The sequence below is a fragment of the Anser cygnoides genome, chromosome 21 (genome assembly GCF_040182565.1).
Source record: "Anser cygnoides isolate HZ-2024a breed goose chromosome 21, Taihu_goose_T2T_genome, whole genome shotgun sequence".
Taxonomy (NCBI): domain Eukaryota; kingdom Metazoa; phylum Chordata; class Aves; order Anseriformes; family Anatidae; genus Anser; species Anser cygnoides.
Genome location: NC_089893.1, coordinates 7165250 through 7181600, shown reverse-complemented (window position 1 = coordinate 7181600; position 16351 = coordinate 7165250). Strand labels below are relative to the sequence as shown.

General features: G+C 57.5%; 1 protein-coding gene across 12 annotated transcripts in view; it reads left to right on the top strand.

The window, feature by feature from the left end:
• The window catches only part of LOC106040563 (protein CEPU-1), a 336971-nt gene that overhangs the window by 192516 nt on the left and 128104 nt on the right, over positions 1 to 16351 (top strand). For 5 of the 12 annotated variants that reach the window (XM_048063493.2, XM_066981348.1, XM_048063496.2 and 2 more), the window contains one exon: positions 9377 to 9461. In XM_048063493.2, coding sequence (XP_047919450.2) covers positions 9377 to 9461 — 85 coding nt within the window. The other 7 variants (XM_048063497.2, XM_066981347.1, XM_048063492.2 and 4 more) reach the window with 6 other exon arrangements.

Sequence of the window (16351 nt, the reverse complement as noted above, 5' to 3'; positions counted from 1 at the left end):
GGTGCTTTGGAGAAAGACTGATTATGAGCTGCAGGACGGCTGCACAGCCTGTAAATAATTCGAGCCGCGTCCGGAGGCTGCAGTGGGAGCAGGGTCCCGTCACCCTCCGCGTGGCACCGATGCTCTGAAAGGGACAAATGCCGACCCGCGGCCCCTGAGGTCTAAGGGGATGCTGCAAGGAGCCGGGGGGGTTGGCAGGGAGTGGTGAAGCGACCTGTCCCTTGTCACCCAGGGGGAAGGTGGCACGGTCCTGGGTGCTGTGGCACGCTAGCTGTCACGCCTGTGCTGGCTGCATCAGCACCGGTTGCATCCAGGAGATGCAAAACCCTACAGGGCACGGCGTGGTGTGTATAGTCCATCGCATGGTCCACCAGGAGCTGCCTCACATCACACCATTGCCCTTCCTCGGGCCAAAGGCAGCTTTCAGGATGCTTTTTCTTTGGGAGGAAGGTGTCCGGGTGCTCAGGACACGGAGCTGCCTCTTGCTTTGAGGCGTGATGCCCGAAGCCCCGCCGGCACCTCTGCGCCCGCACACGCACGCAGCACCGCGGCGAAAAGTATTAAGAGGGGTGGGGGGGGGGGAGAAGTTAACCACATTTATTTAACTGCAAAAAAAGGTTGTTTTTATATCCCTTTATTGGAATATAAAGACGGCTTTTATAACCTTTTAAAGGGACATAAAAGCAGCTCGGAGACCAGAAAGCTCACACCAATTTAAAACAGACGGAGCGGGAAGGGAGGAGGGCAAAGATCCGCAGCGTCCTGGGGTCAGGAGTGACCGGCGTGGGGATGCTGCTCAGGATGGGCTCAGGTCCAAGCCGGCTGCAGCACTGACAGGCTCTGGGCAGGTCTGGAGCCTTCGCTGCCGTTAGCAGCCCTGTCTCTGGGCTTTGCCGTACGTTCCTCCTCTCGGCAGCTGCAGAGCCGGTGCCTCAGACCTCTGCAGGGAGGGGAAGGTGTCACACGTAATGAGCTAACCCCTTTTATTGCATTTTCCTCCCCAGCCCACTGTGAATAAATCCTGCTTTGCCTTTGTTCCTCCTGGAACGAGGGAGGAGAGGGTCGGTAAAGGTTTGAGGCTGGAGCGACTCCTCTGCAGGCTGCATGTAAGCTCTCCGGTGGGGTTCGAGCCCAGACCCTGTTTCTACAAGGCAGCAAGGGCTGCGGCAATGTGGGTGTATTTTGGGGTATATTTGCAGAGCTCTGGGGAGGTGAGATGGCAGCGAGGACCAGGAGGGACCCGGGCAGCCAGTGTGGGTCCTCCTGGAGGCTGGGCTTGCATGCCTGTGGCCGGCACTGCCGTCATCGCCCCGCTGCCCCGAGCTTGTGGGGTCAGTGTGGGTTGCGAGCTGCAAGGGAGCCGGGTCCTCTCCCCCTGCCGGGGCAGCCGTGCCTTCGTGCCTTCGTCCCTTCCGTGTTCACGCAGCGGGCAGGCTGCTGCGACATTAAAAGCAGAGAGTGACCTTTCCACCGGCCTCCAGAGGAGGGGAGAGAGCCAAGCCCCTGCCTGCAGCAAGGCAGGCGTTGAATATGGATAGGTCGTGATTCTCCGTTAGCCCCGCGCCGTCTCCCAGATAATAGGCTTCCAGAGGTAATGCTGGATGGCCGCAAAGGGGATGGCAGCAGCAGCAGCTGCTTCTAATTTTTCTTCGTGGGGAGGGAGGTGGTGCTGAGAGCACCCCGCATTGTCTGCACGTATTTTTCATCATTACAGGCAGAAATGCCAGAGCGGTGACAGATATTAATGCAGTTCGCTCCGGGAGAAAATCTTCTTTCCATCAGACTCGATGTGCAGCAAGAGGGCAGTGCCATTTGCAACCCTAGGGAGGATGTGTTTGAAAGGTGATGCGTTTTCTACACGGGAAGTTTTATTCCAAGACGGGGCTCGGGTTGGAGAAAGGGCACCTGGAAGCGTCGCGCTTGGGGCCACAGGACTGCTCCGTGCCTGTGCCGGGGACCCAAGCGAAAGTGAATTTGCTGGGAAGTAATTGGGATCTGGTGCAAGGCAAATTGCCCTCCCAGAGCCCCCCAGAAGACGTTAGTGGCTGTACAGGGGGGTCACTGTCCCCTGCACGGCAGTTTTGGTGGCCCGGGATCCCAGCCCGCCCCGGCATGCGGCGATGCCGCGGTTCAGCTCCCAGCCACGAGGTTTGCAGAGTTATTCTACACAGGGCTGCACTTCCTTGCACCCCTCAGCCTCCTTTTATTTGCTTATCCCACTAAATATTCATCAGTAACATTTAAGACAAAGGAAAGAGATAATTACAAGGGGAGAGTTTTTTTGCGGTATTAAAGGTTAACAGAATTCTTGGCATTTGTGCCTTGTCGATCTCCATGTAATTATGCTCATTTCCCAGAATTCAGAGGCGACTGTGCCTGTTAACGCTCAAAGATGGTACCCCGGGAATTAAATTTATGAGATCATTTCTCAAAATCTTCAGATTCAAACCAAGCATCTTGCTTAATGGCATGACTATTATTAATATTATTCTTGGATGCGCAGCGCCGCGAGGGTCAGAGGACCAGCGGCACAACTAAAATTGATGCACGCAGGCAGCGGCGTGCCCGGCTTTTGTTCCCGAGGAGCGAGCGATTTGGCAATCTCGGCGCCTTGTGAAACGAGACTTTGTCACTTTGGAACCGGGTCCTGCAAAGTTGCAGGCTGTCAGGTGTGAGGCACAGCAGAAGCAGCCCCTTTTTGGCTGCGCCTAGCTGGGAGTCAGGAAGGGATGGCTTGCATCTCAGCACCCTTTTATTTTTTGTGATGGTGTCTGACCTGGATCAAAACCCAGCTGCAGGTAAAAGGCAAATCAGGGGCTCCAGGAGAGTTTGATTTTCAGAGATGCCCAACATCTGCAGGGGGCTGGGCTTGCAACGAGGGCTGCTGAGCACTCGATGCTTTGCCAGGAGAGTCTGGAGAGGCTCTGCTGTTGGTATCTGCTCTTTTGGAAAAGCCTTGGCCTAAATCAAGAAATCTGCTCAGCTCCTGGCACCTGCTCGCCCTGGTTTGTGCACACCGAGCGGCTTCCTGGTAGGAAAGGGCTGGTGAGAGTCAGCTTGGCTGGGGAAATGAGGAGGGGAGGTGGAAAGGGTGGGTTAAGATTTCCCCTCCTGCTGCCCCCAGGGGTTAGGTGGTACCTAGTGGGGCTGGGGGATGCTTGGCCCCTTGCTTCTTGTTTGTCCCTGCTGCCACCTCTCCCAGTTGTCCCTCCCAAGGGTGCCTGGGCTCTGGTGCCCCTAGCCCCGAGCTCACGGATGGGTCTGGGCTGGAGGAGAGGCTCAGGGGGAGGCGAGAGGAGGAGGAAGGTGGAGGTCTGCCAAGTGCCCAGCTCCTGCACGGCCTCCTCTGCTGAGGTGCTCTCGTGTTTAATGAGAAAACAGCTGTTAGCCCACACAACGCGCCTTATCGGTGCATGGCAGGAGGCAAACCGAGAAATTCAGGGAGGAAAGCTCGTGTCTTTGCGTTGGACGTGTCCACGCTGGAGCTCCCAAATATCCTCGGTGGGAACCGAGGCATGGCTTGCTTTGCTTTCCAGCCTATTAAGCTCTCTCCCCCTCTCGCTCTTCCCATGCACGCTTACTCCTGTTAAAATGCAGAGTGGATTGAGTTGTAGAGCACTGGGTTAATGTCATACGCTTATAAAATGCTATTAGATGGCTAATGGCATGATTTTATCCGATGTCATCAGCTGTCTCTGGCACCTGATTCATTCTGATCAAATGCTGCCGTGGATGGAGCGTGAGCAGAGAGGATGCCTTCCTAAGCATTAATGCAGCCATGTAACTTTCCCCACGAGAAACAGATTTATATAAAACCGATATCGATTCGTACCAAGGACGGCCGGGATCAATCCCAGTTAATGATTTCCACTGTGCCAACGTGGCTCGGTATCTCTGATAGGTTTTTAAGTCTCTGTATAGATGTTAAGGCTGCACGGGTGGAGGTGTCACTTCGTAAATACATATGTTGTGTTGGGTGGGCTGTCGTCAAAGGCTCGGATGCTGAGAATTACGAGAAAAGAGCAATCCTGGAGGAAAAAACGGGCCTTGGGGACCGCTTTGTGTCCCCTTCCTGAGCTGCAGTGCTGCCTGGCCCATCTGCAATGCAAACCAGAGCACCCTCAAGGTTGCTGGGGTTTGTCCCGAGGCACGACGGTGATGCTACAGGGTATTTTGGCAGAGGTCTGAGGTCTTCCTCCTGCCCCAGCCACCTTCCTCTTCCTCAGGCAGCAGTACCTTGAGGGTTGCCTCTTGCTGTGCTGCAGGGAGGCGAATCCTTTGCTAGGTAGGCTTACTGTGAGGTCAGGTAAATGCCAGTGAAATATTAACAGCGTCGTTAGCGAGGACGTTAAAGCAACCTGTGCTGTTTTAAACCCAGTTACGGTGGTCACTGCTGGCTTCTGATGGTGCTGCACCACCACGAGCTGCAACAGGTTGGAGCTGTCTGGGCAAAAAAAAATAAAAAAAAAAAGCAAGGAGGAGGTTCTGGGCAAAAAAAAAAAAGCAAGGAGCAGGTGCTGGGGACAGCTTTTAGCCATCTGCAACCCAGCCTGGGCCCTCTGTGGTCCGAGTGCCTGCGGGGACACTCCTCACATTCAGAAAAACGGCCCAGAAACGGCCCAGAATGGGCGATTTCTCTGCTCAGCTCAGGAATGCCTTTGGGGCGAGAAGGGCTCAAAATGGCTCCAGCCAAGTAAGGCTCTCAATCATCGCTTCTTAATTGGGGCCAGCGTTAGCAAGGGGATAAATGAGTCAGGGTGGAAGCGGAGCAGCGGAGCCCACGGCCTTTGTGCCTTGGTGAATGGTCGCAGGCATCGAGGGCTGGGGGTTATTCAGGAAAAGCTCCCCCGGAGCCCTGTGTCATTCACCTGACTAATGGCAAGAGAATTACAGCACTTTTTGCAACTCTGGGCTTATTGAGGAATAACGTGCGCGATAGCACGGGTGGGGGTTCTGAAACGGTGCTCTCCTTTCGAAGGAACGAGAGCGGCCGGAGCATAAATTATGTTTCTGATCATATTTGGCAATTTCAGATTAAAAATAAATTTCTACTTTGGGGTTATAGATTGCCATCTATCAGCTTCGTGAAAAGGAAAAAAGGAATTAAAAGCAAAATCTGGCTGTACAAATTGCCTTGCTATGACCTACTTATTGGAAGTCGTTTTTTTTCTTTTTTTTTTTTTTTTTTCTTTTTTCTTTGAGGAATGAAATCTTTCGGTGCTGGGAGGTGTGGGATTGTATGTATATGGGCTTGCTGGCAGGTACACAGGCATGGGTGGTGTGCGGGGATCAATCATCCCTCCCTGCAAGCAGCTACACGTAAAACAGATGCTGGAGCGGTGCTAGGCGTTTCTGAGGAGGCTGAAAAAAACCGTGACAATTGTGTTATTTCAATTGATGGAGGAACGTTAGCTGCAGTTTTGCATCTGGATGTTGGCCGCTGGGGCCGCTCGGATCTGCAGAGGAGGCTCCTGGGTTTGGTTCTCCGGTTTTGCTCGAAATCTGGGAGTTTGGGCAGCGTTTGCTGGGAGGCCCCTGGGCTGTGCCAAAAAAGCTGACTCCTTGCAGCAAACACCGGCCCAAGAGGGGGGCTTCTTCCCCGGGGGCATTTTGGGCCTGATTTTACCAAAAATCAGCCTTGCCTGAGAGAGCCCCAGCTGCAGGAGCGAAGGGCAGAAACACATTTCCAGGAGTAGCGGCGAATTGGCCCTGCTGAGCATCCCCCTGTCCGATCTCCTAGAAAATTGTGTAAATATCTGCTGAAAACGGCTCTGCCCGGCTCTGTGCCCCCGCCGCCCTCCGAGCGCGGTCCCCAGGCGATGCTTTCCTTCCTACGCTGCCCTGTGTATGGTCTCTGCCAGGAGAGGGGGGCCTTTAGCCTTGCTGGGAAGGAGGAGACGCGGCGAGAAATCGGTGCAGAGAGGCCGTGCGTGCGCCGTGCTCGTTCCGCTTGTCTCTCCCGCCTGTTGCTCGCGAAGGGGGGGGGAAAAAAAAAAAAAAAAGACTTTTATCTGAGCGGGAAGAAAGCGAGGAAGCTGAAAGCAAGGGGCCGCGTTTCGTGCTCGGCTAGGTGCTGCTTTGCAAGCATCTTAGCCCGTGTATGGCAGGCTCTGCTGCTGTCTGTGGTCAAAAACCAGCGAAGGAAAAAAGGCTCTCTCATCCCCAGAGGAGGCTACAAAGCTCCCTTTCTCTTGCTACTGAACCTTCACAGCTGGACTCAGTTGCTGGCTCCTCTGCTGCTGGAGCAACTGAATTATTGAAAGGAATCTTGATTTCGTTTTCTCTTTGCCGTTTTCGTGTGTTGTGTTTATTGTCTATAGATATTTTTAAAGTCTGAAGCAATTACAGCTGTCAGGAAAGAGACGAACTGTGACAGGCTGATTTATATGTACATTGGATGTATGCAAGGGAGGGAGAATGGAGCCGAGGAGACAGCCCAAGGATTCTGCTGGGCTTTGGGGAGCGGGAGCCAGCGGTGCTGGGTTTAAATTCCTTGGGACGTTCAAATAACACCCGTGATCTCCTCGCACCAGGCCGAATCCAGCCCTTGCATGGGCTGGAGCTCCTCGGCAGGAGCTGCCTCCCTGTGTAGCAGGGGGTCCGTCGGGGCTGGGATGTCTGGAAGCTGCCCCGAACCCGCTGCAGCGAGGGCGGCTCCTGCCCGCGCGCTCTCGGCGCAGTCGGGTGCCTTCCCTCCCCATTTAAGATGCTCCTGGCGATCTGGGCAGTGTTAGGAGGTTAACTGGGGCGGTTGTGGGAAGCCCTCTGGTTTTGCTGACAAAGGAGATGGTCCCTGCCCAGCCTTGCACGGGGGATGAGCTCTGGTGTGATGAGCGATGGCTTTGTGGGGTCCTGTGCTCGGGGGCGTTCCCCAGCAGCTCACGGGGGGGTCCCCATCCTGCCGGGGTGCTGCAGCAGTTGGCTGAAAGCAGCTCCTTCTGTTCCTCACCGCTTTGTGCGTCCCTGAAAATCGCCTGGTCTCAGGGAAACGTGATCCTGCACGAGGGGTTTCAGCCGATGACGGATGACCTTGCTCTTCGCAGCTAGGCGGGTCTCGGAGAGCCCTGGCGTGGGGGTTTGTGGACCCAGGGGGTCTGCGGCTCACCCGCCGAACCCCTCCTGCACCGAAGGCAGGCGTTCGTCCCTCGCTGCCACGGGCAGAGGCAGCTGCAGGGCTCAGCTCCCCCCTGCCAAGAGCCGGGGAGCGGAGAGGGGAAGGCTCGGCCCACCGGTGCCGAATCCAAAAAGCAGGGCTTTGGGAAGAGGGAGAAGTCAAGAGGGACTCGCAAAGCGATCCCCTTCTCACATGACCTCTCGGCACGCACAATAATAATAAAGCTCCATTTGATGGAGTGTTTCCTCTGCCCGGCGCAGCTCGTAATGTTGTCGAGATTAAATAGCACAGTTAGTGAATTAAGCGGTAGTTTACAGGGGATCCGGAGGCTCCGGGGATTAGTAACGGGCTACGGATCCTTTCACATCTAGGTCACCCGTTTGAATCCTGCTCAGGTTGGCAGCGATTTGAGGGAAAAATAAATAAATAGATTATTGGTGCTGTGTAACGGCTCTGGCGGGGCACAGGGGGGTGGGGTGAGGGGGGCAGGACTTTGGAATAAGGTCCCGCGTGGAGAAACCTTTGGGGACAGCGGATGGGGGAGGCCTGGCAGCACTGGGGTCGCTTCTAGGGGCGCAGCACCCCGCGTTCCTCCTCGGCCGTCCCGAAAGGCAGGAGCAGCCCGGGGCTGGGGTCCAGCAGCGGAGGATTTTAGCCCAAGGCAAAGCCGTGTCTCGGCTGCTGGCTCCGCACTTGCTCAGAGGCTCCAGGACTTTGTGCTCCGAGGACGGCTGCCCGGCGCCTTGCACCAGCACGGAACCGTGCCTGGAAATATGAACGTGGTTAGCTGCTAGCGGGGGGAAGGAGGAATTGCCAGGCATAAGCAAACGCGCTATTTGTTAAATTATGAGCTGATAAAAAACTACTCGGGGACCGTGCTTGCAGCTGGGGAGGAATTAGCCACCGACACTCACGCTGCGTGCCTGTGAGGGGCAGGGGACCGGGAGGGCACTCACTGCCCCCCTGATTTAGGGGGGGTGCAGGGGGGGGGGGAACTTGTGCGGTGCCTCAGTTTCCCCTCCTGCAGAGGGGCTTTGCAGCCTGGGGAGGGGCTGGTGCGGAGGCAGAGGAGGGCAAAATGTCAGAGGTGGCTCGGTGCTGGCTGCCGGCCGCAGGTAAGCACGGCGGGGAAGCGAGGGGAGAGCTGGTGGTTGGGGGGTGGGAGGGGGGTCCCCACCGTGCCGTCCCCCCTCGGAGCGCGGTGCGGCGGGGGTTAAAGCGGGCGTCCTTCGCCTGCCAGGCGCGCCGCCGCCGCCGCCTGCGTGCGGTGCTGGGTGCGTGTGCGGGTGCGTGCGGGAGCCCAAGTGGCGGTCAGCGATGGAGCCGCTGCCATGACAACCCCGGGAAGTCAGCCTGCGTGCCGCGCGGGGATGCTGGCGGCCAGCGGGGCTGCCATGCTGCCGCTCGCCCGCGCCCCGCCGGCCGCCCCGCTTCTGCGCTGAGGACAGCCCGGCACCATCCCACCGTCATCCCAGCATCGCCCCGACATCGTCCCGGCATCCCCACACCCCGCATCCCGTCCAAAATCAGCCTGCCTTTGGGACCCGGCGGTGGGGCCGGAGGAGAGGAACTGCTGGGCACCTCGGAGCCCTTTGCCCGCTGTGCCTTTTTACGTCCGGACCTGTTTGTTTGTTAGCTCGCTTCCGGGGTGGTGTTTTTTTCTGGCTTTTTAAAATATTTTTTGGTGGCTTTTTTGGTGTTTTTTTTTTTTGTTTGTTTGTTTGGACTGCCCCCGCTCGGGGAGCCGTGAACTCGGGACAAGTGTGCGTGTGCGGGGCGGGAGCGTGGCGCAGCCGGGCGGCTCCCGGCACCTCCTTGCCCAAGTGAGCCTCGGACTGCTTCCCGGGAAGAGCCGGCTCGCCCAGCGTCCAGCACCTTTGCCACTTCTCCTCCTCCTCTTCCTCCTCCCCCCGGCCCTCCCGTCCTCCTCCCTCACCCAAGGATACTGGGGACTCCCTCCGGATGCCGCTCGGCAGGCTCAGTGCTCGCAGGCTGCCTTTCCAGGGGCTCTCCTGATCTCCGTGGAGCTCCGCATCGCTCGCCTCCGCGCCCGCCCCGGTGGTTTTGCTCCCCCCCGTCCCCACACACACGCACCCCCTCCCTCCTCTCCCCCCCTTTTCGCTCCTGGTGGCCTTGTCGGGTGTGTTTTTTGCCTGGTGGAAAAGTCCCTGCTGCCCAGGATGGGGGTCGGTGGGTGCTTAGCCCTGCCCTGGAGGTGCCTAGTCGTCCTCTGTCTCAGGCTGCTCTTCCTTGTGCCCGCAGGAGTGCCCGTGCGCAGCGGAGATGCCACCTTCCCCAAAGCTATGGACAACGTGACTGTGCGGCAAGGGGAGAGTGCCACGCTCAGGTAGGAGCCGCTGCCTTGTGGGGGGGGGGGGGGCTCTGGGGGGGGGTCGTGGAGCGCGGGGCGCGGCCGGTGCCTTTTGGGGACGTGCCTCTGTTTCCCCGCGGGGGACGCATCCTGTCGGCTGGTGGTGCAGGACGGGCGGCGAGCCGGAATGGAAATTTGGGTGCTGGGTTTGAGGGGGGGGGGGGGGGGGGAACGACACCTGGTGTTGGCTCAGCACCCTCCAGTCATCTCTGGGAAAGTTATCGTGGGGCTGGGGAAAAGGGGAGCGTGGTTTCCTTGTGGTCCCCGTGCTGTGCCCGTGTTTGGCTCCCCGTGTTGTGGCTGCGGGGTCCTGGTGTGTGTGGGGGGGCTCCGGTGAGGGGGGCTCCGCAGGGGCGCGGCACCAGTACGCATCACCGCTGGAGTTGTTGAAATCCCAGAGGGGTTTTGTGCCTCTTTCTTCGTGTCTGGACCCACTGTGATGAGGGGTGGGTGCTGCCCGCCTTAAAAATCCCCCTGCTTCAAAGGCGGTGGGGGGTGCTGCTACCTGCTGGCACTCTTTGGGGTGGGGGGAGATGTGGGGCTGGGGTTTACGCCCTGCGCCGAGGTCCTGCCTGTGGCCACAGCCTGAGGGGTTTTGGGGGCTGATTTTGAGCAGTGCACCCCTGGGACGTGCTGTGTCCCAGGTGCCCGTTCCTGTCCCGGCGGCAGATGGACGCAGTCCTCCAGGAGGTCCTGGCCAGGCTCTTTGGTAGCGACGTTGCAAATAAAAAGCTGTTTTTTAATTTTGCAGCGCTCGGGAGCAGCGCTTGCAACTCTAGTTTGCTCGGGAGGGACTTCGGTGGCGGCGCCGTGTGTAGGTGGCACGCTCACATCTGCGGGGCCAGCTGGGTGTGTGCGCGGGAGCTGCTGCGCTCCTGCTTTACGCCAGCGAGTGGAGCAGGGCCAAGCCAGGGCAAAAAAACCCTGCCCTAAAAACCCTGGGGAGGTTTTTAAGCCAGCTCCTTTCTGGCAGGGTGGAAGGATTTAAACCAGGGGCTCCGTTTTGCCCCCATAAGGTGAATCCTGCTGCTTGCAGCCCAGCCTCTCGTCCCTGCAGCCCCTGCACCTTCCCGGGAGGAAGGGATGGAGCAGCCAGGTGGCTGTCCCTGCTTTTGTCTTGTGTCCTGGCACAGCTGGACCAGGAGGCTGGGAAATTGGCGCATGAAGGTGGAGGACAGGGTGTCTTAGATCAGTGTGCGCCCTATCATTTTTGGCTGAAATGTAGTAGTTCTTTTCCTCCCCAAAATATATGGGCTCTCCCAAGCACCAAAAACCCTATAGGTCTTGCAATGGGGGTGTCAAAGAGGGAAGATTTTATGTTAGGGGGAGGTCTGGGCAGCAAAATCTGCAGGAGGGTGGCAGCACAAGAACGGGCTCTCCGCGAACTCCCTGGGAGGAGGAGGAGAAGTGCTCTGGGGTTTGTGGCCCCGACCATGCCACCGCTCTGCCCCACTCAGCCCGCTCCCCACGTGCAGCGTGCGTGCTGACGCACCGGGCGCTCGCCTGGTGTCCGCAGAGAACAAAGGGAGGCCGGGGTGAGTCAGCAGCGGGGATGCTCTCCTTGTCCTCAGCGAGGCCTGTTGGGTGGCAAACGGGTGGCAAATCCTGCACCCGCTTTGGGAGGCAGCCCTGGGGAGGGAGGGAGGGTGGCAGCTTGGCATCGCCCTGGGGCTGCAGCGTGAGCCCGAGCTCGGCTGGGGACCTGGCTGGTGGCGAGGGACGTCCGTGTCCCTGTGCAGGCACCTGGGCACGAGCGTGCCCCAGGAGACAGGCTTGGGAGTCCTGCACGTGGGCTTTGGGGTTTGCAAATGGTGCCGGTGACATTCCCAGCGCCCTGTCCCTCGGAGCGGGCCTTGCTCTTGGAAATTGTGGCGTGCTGCTGCTGCCAGCTCCTTGCTTCAGTCTGGGAGCTGGTGAGGTGGGGGATTGCATTTTTGCAGTGGCAGGTGCTGTTTTATTTTTCCTTCTGGTCTAAGGTGGGAGCGACTGGGAGCTGTGAGCCCAGCATGCTGCGTGCCCGCGGAGGTCCCAGTCCCCGCAGGCTCCGTGCTGTGGCAGCAGCCGCGAGGAGCCAAGCACGTGAAAAACGCACGCTGCCAGCCGAGGAAATCAAGGGAGCGCGAATCTTCCTCCCTGCTCCCCTCCCAGCCCGGCTCCTGGCGTAGCGATCGATCTGCTGGTGGGGAGTTAACTTGGTCGGAATAGCAATGCTGCTCTGAGAGGCTCCGGCTGCCGCCCGCAGCACCCACCAGCAACCCCGGCAGGGTGGCAGGCAGGGGCTGAAGCTGGAAGGGTGCGCGAGGCGGGGATAAACACCCCTCCTCTCTTCCCACTCGTTTCCATGCAGGGTGGGAAGGATAGCGAGGTGCAGCCAAGGACTTGGAAGGAAGCATATGTCTCTGGAGGTCCCTTCTTGTGCCTTTTTTTTTTTTTTTTTTAATCCCCAGCTGACAAAAGGGAAAGCAAGCTGAAAAACTTAGCGGCTTCTCTGCAAGTCCCTCTTTGGGCGAGCTGCAAGTAGGTTACTCCATCGGTGGTGGCGGGGTGCCGGGGACCCTACATCGTCCCTCGGTTAGGGAGAGCAGCCTGCTGGTGCCGGGGCAGGGCAGAGCGCTGCGTGGCTGAGCTAGCTAAGGCGTGCACCGAGGGCTGTACCCCAAAGGACCGGCGCTGGTTAATTACTTTGTGCTCCCATGCCCAGCCCTAACGCCCATTTTAAAGGGCACGGGCGCTGCTCCGCGGCTGTCGGGTAACCGGGTTCAGCAGCCGCTGGGACGTGTGGCTGCAGGTGCTGTGGTCGGGGCTGGGGCAGTTCGGGGGCGCTGCTCAGGGCAGCGAGGTTTGGGAACCCCCTGGCTGCCGGATCCCACAGGCTCTGGGGATGCAGAAGAGGGGCTGCCAGGCAGGCACAGTGCCCTCTGCTCATTTACCTGCAGGGAGGGATCACCCGGCTACAGCGAGCGCCACAACTGGGAGTCAGAGTAGGGCTGGAGGCACCAGAGGTGTTCAAGCGTTTCCTTCTGTTTTGGGATGTCTGCTGAAGTGTTCAGTGCTCTGATAGCAGCAGCGTAGGTCATTATTAAATTCAAACCCCTGGTTAGAGCTAGGTTGGAGGCATTGGATTTACTCCGGGAAGCAGCAAAACCCCAAACCTGCAGGGATGGGAAAAGGGTCGGGGGATGCTGCGTCCCACAGCTGAGCATTTTTGCTGATGCGTGCATTGGTCTCTGAGCTGAGGCTGCTCCTGCCTTTGGGGTTACACTTAGGGTTAGAGCATAGACAGCTCCGACCCATCCTGTCTGCCTTCCTCCCACCCTGAGGATGAGGCTGGTCCATCCCCTCTCCCTCCAACCCCACCGCTCCCGGGCGGTGCCTGCCCTCTCCAGGAACAAGCGATTCGCACCGTTCACAGCCCCATCCAGCGCTGGAACCGAATCCAGGCGTTTCTGAGACCTTCGGAGGAGTTCTCTTAGCACCAAAACAAATGCCTTGATTACGATTTCGCGTTAATTGGCAGCAGTCAGCGCTTTCCACTGCGAGGCTCTGACGATGCCATCAGCACGCACCGGCTCTCACACGGCATCCCCCCAAATCCACCGGTGCCCCGAGCGGATGCCGTGCCGATCCCACCAGAGGGCGAGGACCACTTATTTCCCTGGCTCCTCTCCACATCGCCCCCGGCTTTCTTGGCTTTATTTGCTCCTCCTTTGATTCTAATGGGAAAAGTCAAATCTGAGTTTAACGTGAGATGAAGCTTTTTTTTTTTTTTTTTAACCCCGATGTTTCCTGTGGTTTCCACTCAGGCTTTGAAAAATGTCCTGCGCTCTGCCACTAATCTCTGCAGTGTTTTACCCGAGCCTGCTTTGCAAATGTATTTTGCCCCTGTTGTGCTCTTGAAGTAATTTTCGAGAAATGATAACTTGGCCTTGAAACAAAACAAAATCAAGCGTGTTTGTTTGACTTTCATGGATACAAACAGAAACTGCCTGTTTGCGAAGCAGAAAGGAATCTTACTCAGAAATGGGACTGCTTTCTGTGGCTCTGTGCTGCTCCATTTTACCCCCTTTACCTATGGGAATTCGTGTTTTTGTGGCGTTTTTGTGCAATGTGACAAACAGGGCTGGTCTGTGGGGTCCAAACCCGGCCCCCTCCCAACCACCTGCAGCCCCCCGGGATGGGGCTGCCCCTGCTGGCTCCCTGCTGGAGCCGTGGCATGCCTCGGCTGAGGTTTTGGTCAGCTGCCGTCGTGGTTTTGCAGTCGATGAGCAGAGGAGAGCCTGCCAGAGCTGGGGGACTGTGCCTCAGGTCGCGCATCTGTGAGTTAGCGGCGTGTGCTGCCCGGGGGCTGAGCAGGATGGGGCTGGGCTTTTCGTGCCGGTAAGGAAAGCGAGACAGGGCCAAATGCAGAGCAGGGACTGTATAAAATGGTCTGGTGGTCATTATAATGTGTGTTTGGTAGCTTGTGGTTCTGTGTCTGTTTTCCTCAAGGCTCCCCATGCCTTTTGCTGGTGGTGGGAGCTGCCATAACCCTGGCAAAGGGACGATGCTTGGCCAGCCCTGTCCCTCACGCAGGCACCCCGAGCCATTCCCTGCTCCCTGAGGCACTCCCGTGCACTTGCACAGCCCCCTCGTTGCTGCTTCGTGTTCCTCCCCTGCACTCAGCCCTACGGCACACTGCTCCTGTGAAATATCTCATAGAATGGCTTGAATGGGCATGGAGTGGGTTGGAAGGGACCTTACAGATCATCTAGCTCCAACCCTGTCTTGTTCTGATGTTCTCCAGTTTCAGGACCTGGGGCGTCTTTCGTCCTGCTGCTGTTATTTAATGAGAGCTTCCCCTATAACGACCGAAGCCCAGGAGCTTCCCTGCCTGTTCCCAAAGCCCAGGTGAGGCAGGGCCATGGCCTGGGCTCCGACTGCAGAGGCCGAGGTGCGATTACTTTGCTGGTTTCTGAGCAGTGAAGGACTTGAGGGAGCACGGGCTGGGCTGGGACCAGCCGCCAGTGCACGGGGGAAGGATGGAGCTAAGCCACCCGCTCCTACGTTAACAACAGAATTTTTTTCCCCCTGTCTTCTTTGGCGTCTGGTAAGATCACCTTCTCCTGCAAACCTCTCTGCTTTGGTTCCTGAAGGTTAGGGAATAAATTCAGGGCTGTGGTCACCCCTCCCATGTTAAAATAGATCCATGTGTAGGAGAGCGCCTTCTGCATCCGTGTTTGGGAACTCAGCACAAACACAAGCAGCGGGAAGGGTTAGGGCTTGAGCTGCTGCTCGCCGCAAAGCCCAGTGCCACTTCACCCTGCCCTCTCCTCCTGGAGCTGCTGGATGCCCCTTTGTGGTGAGGGTTTCCTCTCTGTGTGCCCAAGGAGCCTCCCGCACGGGGCTGCAGCACCCACACGCGGTGCTTGCGCCTGGCGAGTCGATGGCTTTGCTTGCGCCGGCACGTTTCTGAAAGAGGAGTTTATTGCTAAAGTGACATGTCAGCAAATCGTAGCCACCTCTCCCCCATCTCGGAGATGGAATCAGCTTAAAGTGGAAAAAAAAAATTGTCATATGCATGGATTTTTTTTTTTTTTTCCCCGAGTGCAATTTCCATCTGAGATGAGACAAGCTCCTGATTGCTGTGCCAGAGGAGGGTTTCCCTTTATAGCTCTCCTGGTGGAACTGCTGCCTGTAGTTCGGTGGCGCTTGCTGGGCTGGGGTCACCTCATGCATTTCTGGAGCTGTCATCTCCACCGTGGAGCTGAGCACCTCTAGCCTACCAGCTCTGGAAAGATGCAAAGCCAGCAGGCTTGCACCCTACACCCCTCTGAGATGGGAAGGGCTGATGGGGCCGAGGGGACCGAGCAGACCAGCAGCTACGGGGCTGGCCAGTGGAATATTGCTGGGGTGGCACTTCTGATCGCTACGGCGGGTTTATGAAATGGAGGTTCAGTTCTTAGCCCTGCCAGCACCACCTCACGTGATGTTAGGAGCCCTCCTAGGTCCTATAAAAGTGTGTATTTGCGTGCGGCAATTGCAACGTTTCCTCTCCCCGGCTCCGTGAGTCATCTACTTGCTCTGCAGTCTTTTTGTGGCAGGATGCGTCCCTCTGGAAGGGAAACGCGTCCTCCTGGAGGGCACCACAGATGGGCAGCAGTGTCCTGCTCCTGCTGGGAGTTTGAGGGGGCTGCCGTGAGCGTTTTTCAGTCGTAGGCGCTGGGGAATTGTCGTTGTGGGGTTTGCGGTGTGTGGCTGTGGTGTTGTAGGGCTTCCCGGTGGGTGGATGGTCTTCGGGTTGGGGTAGGGCTTGGGGATGTGGGTGCTCGTCTTCAGCTTGCCTGAGGCACTGCCTCTTCTGCTGGCTTCAGAGCAGTTGCTCCAAGTTATCCTGCTGGAAAAGTCTTGGTCTAGCAGAGCTGTCCTTCACCCCTTCCAAACCCTGTCCGTTCCTGTTTACCGTATTAGAGCTCAGAGACCCTTATTTTCCTCTAGGAGGAAAGGGGGGAAAATAGGAAGGAATTAATCTATGGCCACATCAGTGGGAGAACGGGCTAATAGAAATTGTAATGAGAACACAGTGCCAAACAAACAAGCAAATGGGAAAACGCGATCCCACCAATGCAATAGGGAGATTTATGCCGACAAAGGGGCTGATCCAGTGCTCATTAATGTCACCACGAGTCTTTATCCTAACTGTAATGGAGTGTGGATCGGGTCGGAAGACAGCATTTGAGTCTTGCTACAATATGCAAACTGTTAACGCGCCGTGCGCGGAATAGCAATGCGGGAAAGCCTTCTCCCAGCAGAAACAGTTTGCTCTTTGTTGCATGCGGCACCTTTGCAAGGCGAATGTGAAATACCTTCTGCTCCCCTTGGGTTTGCTT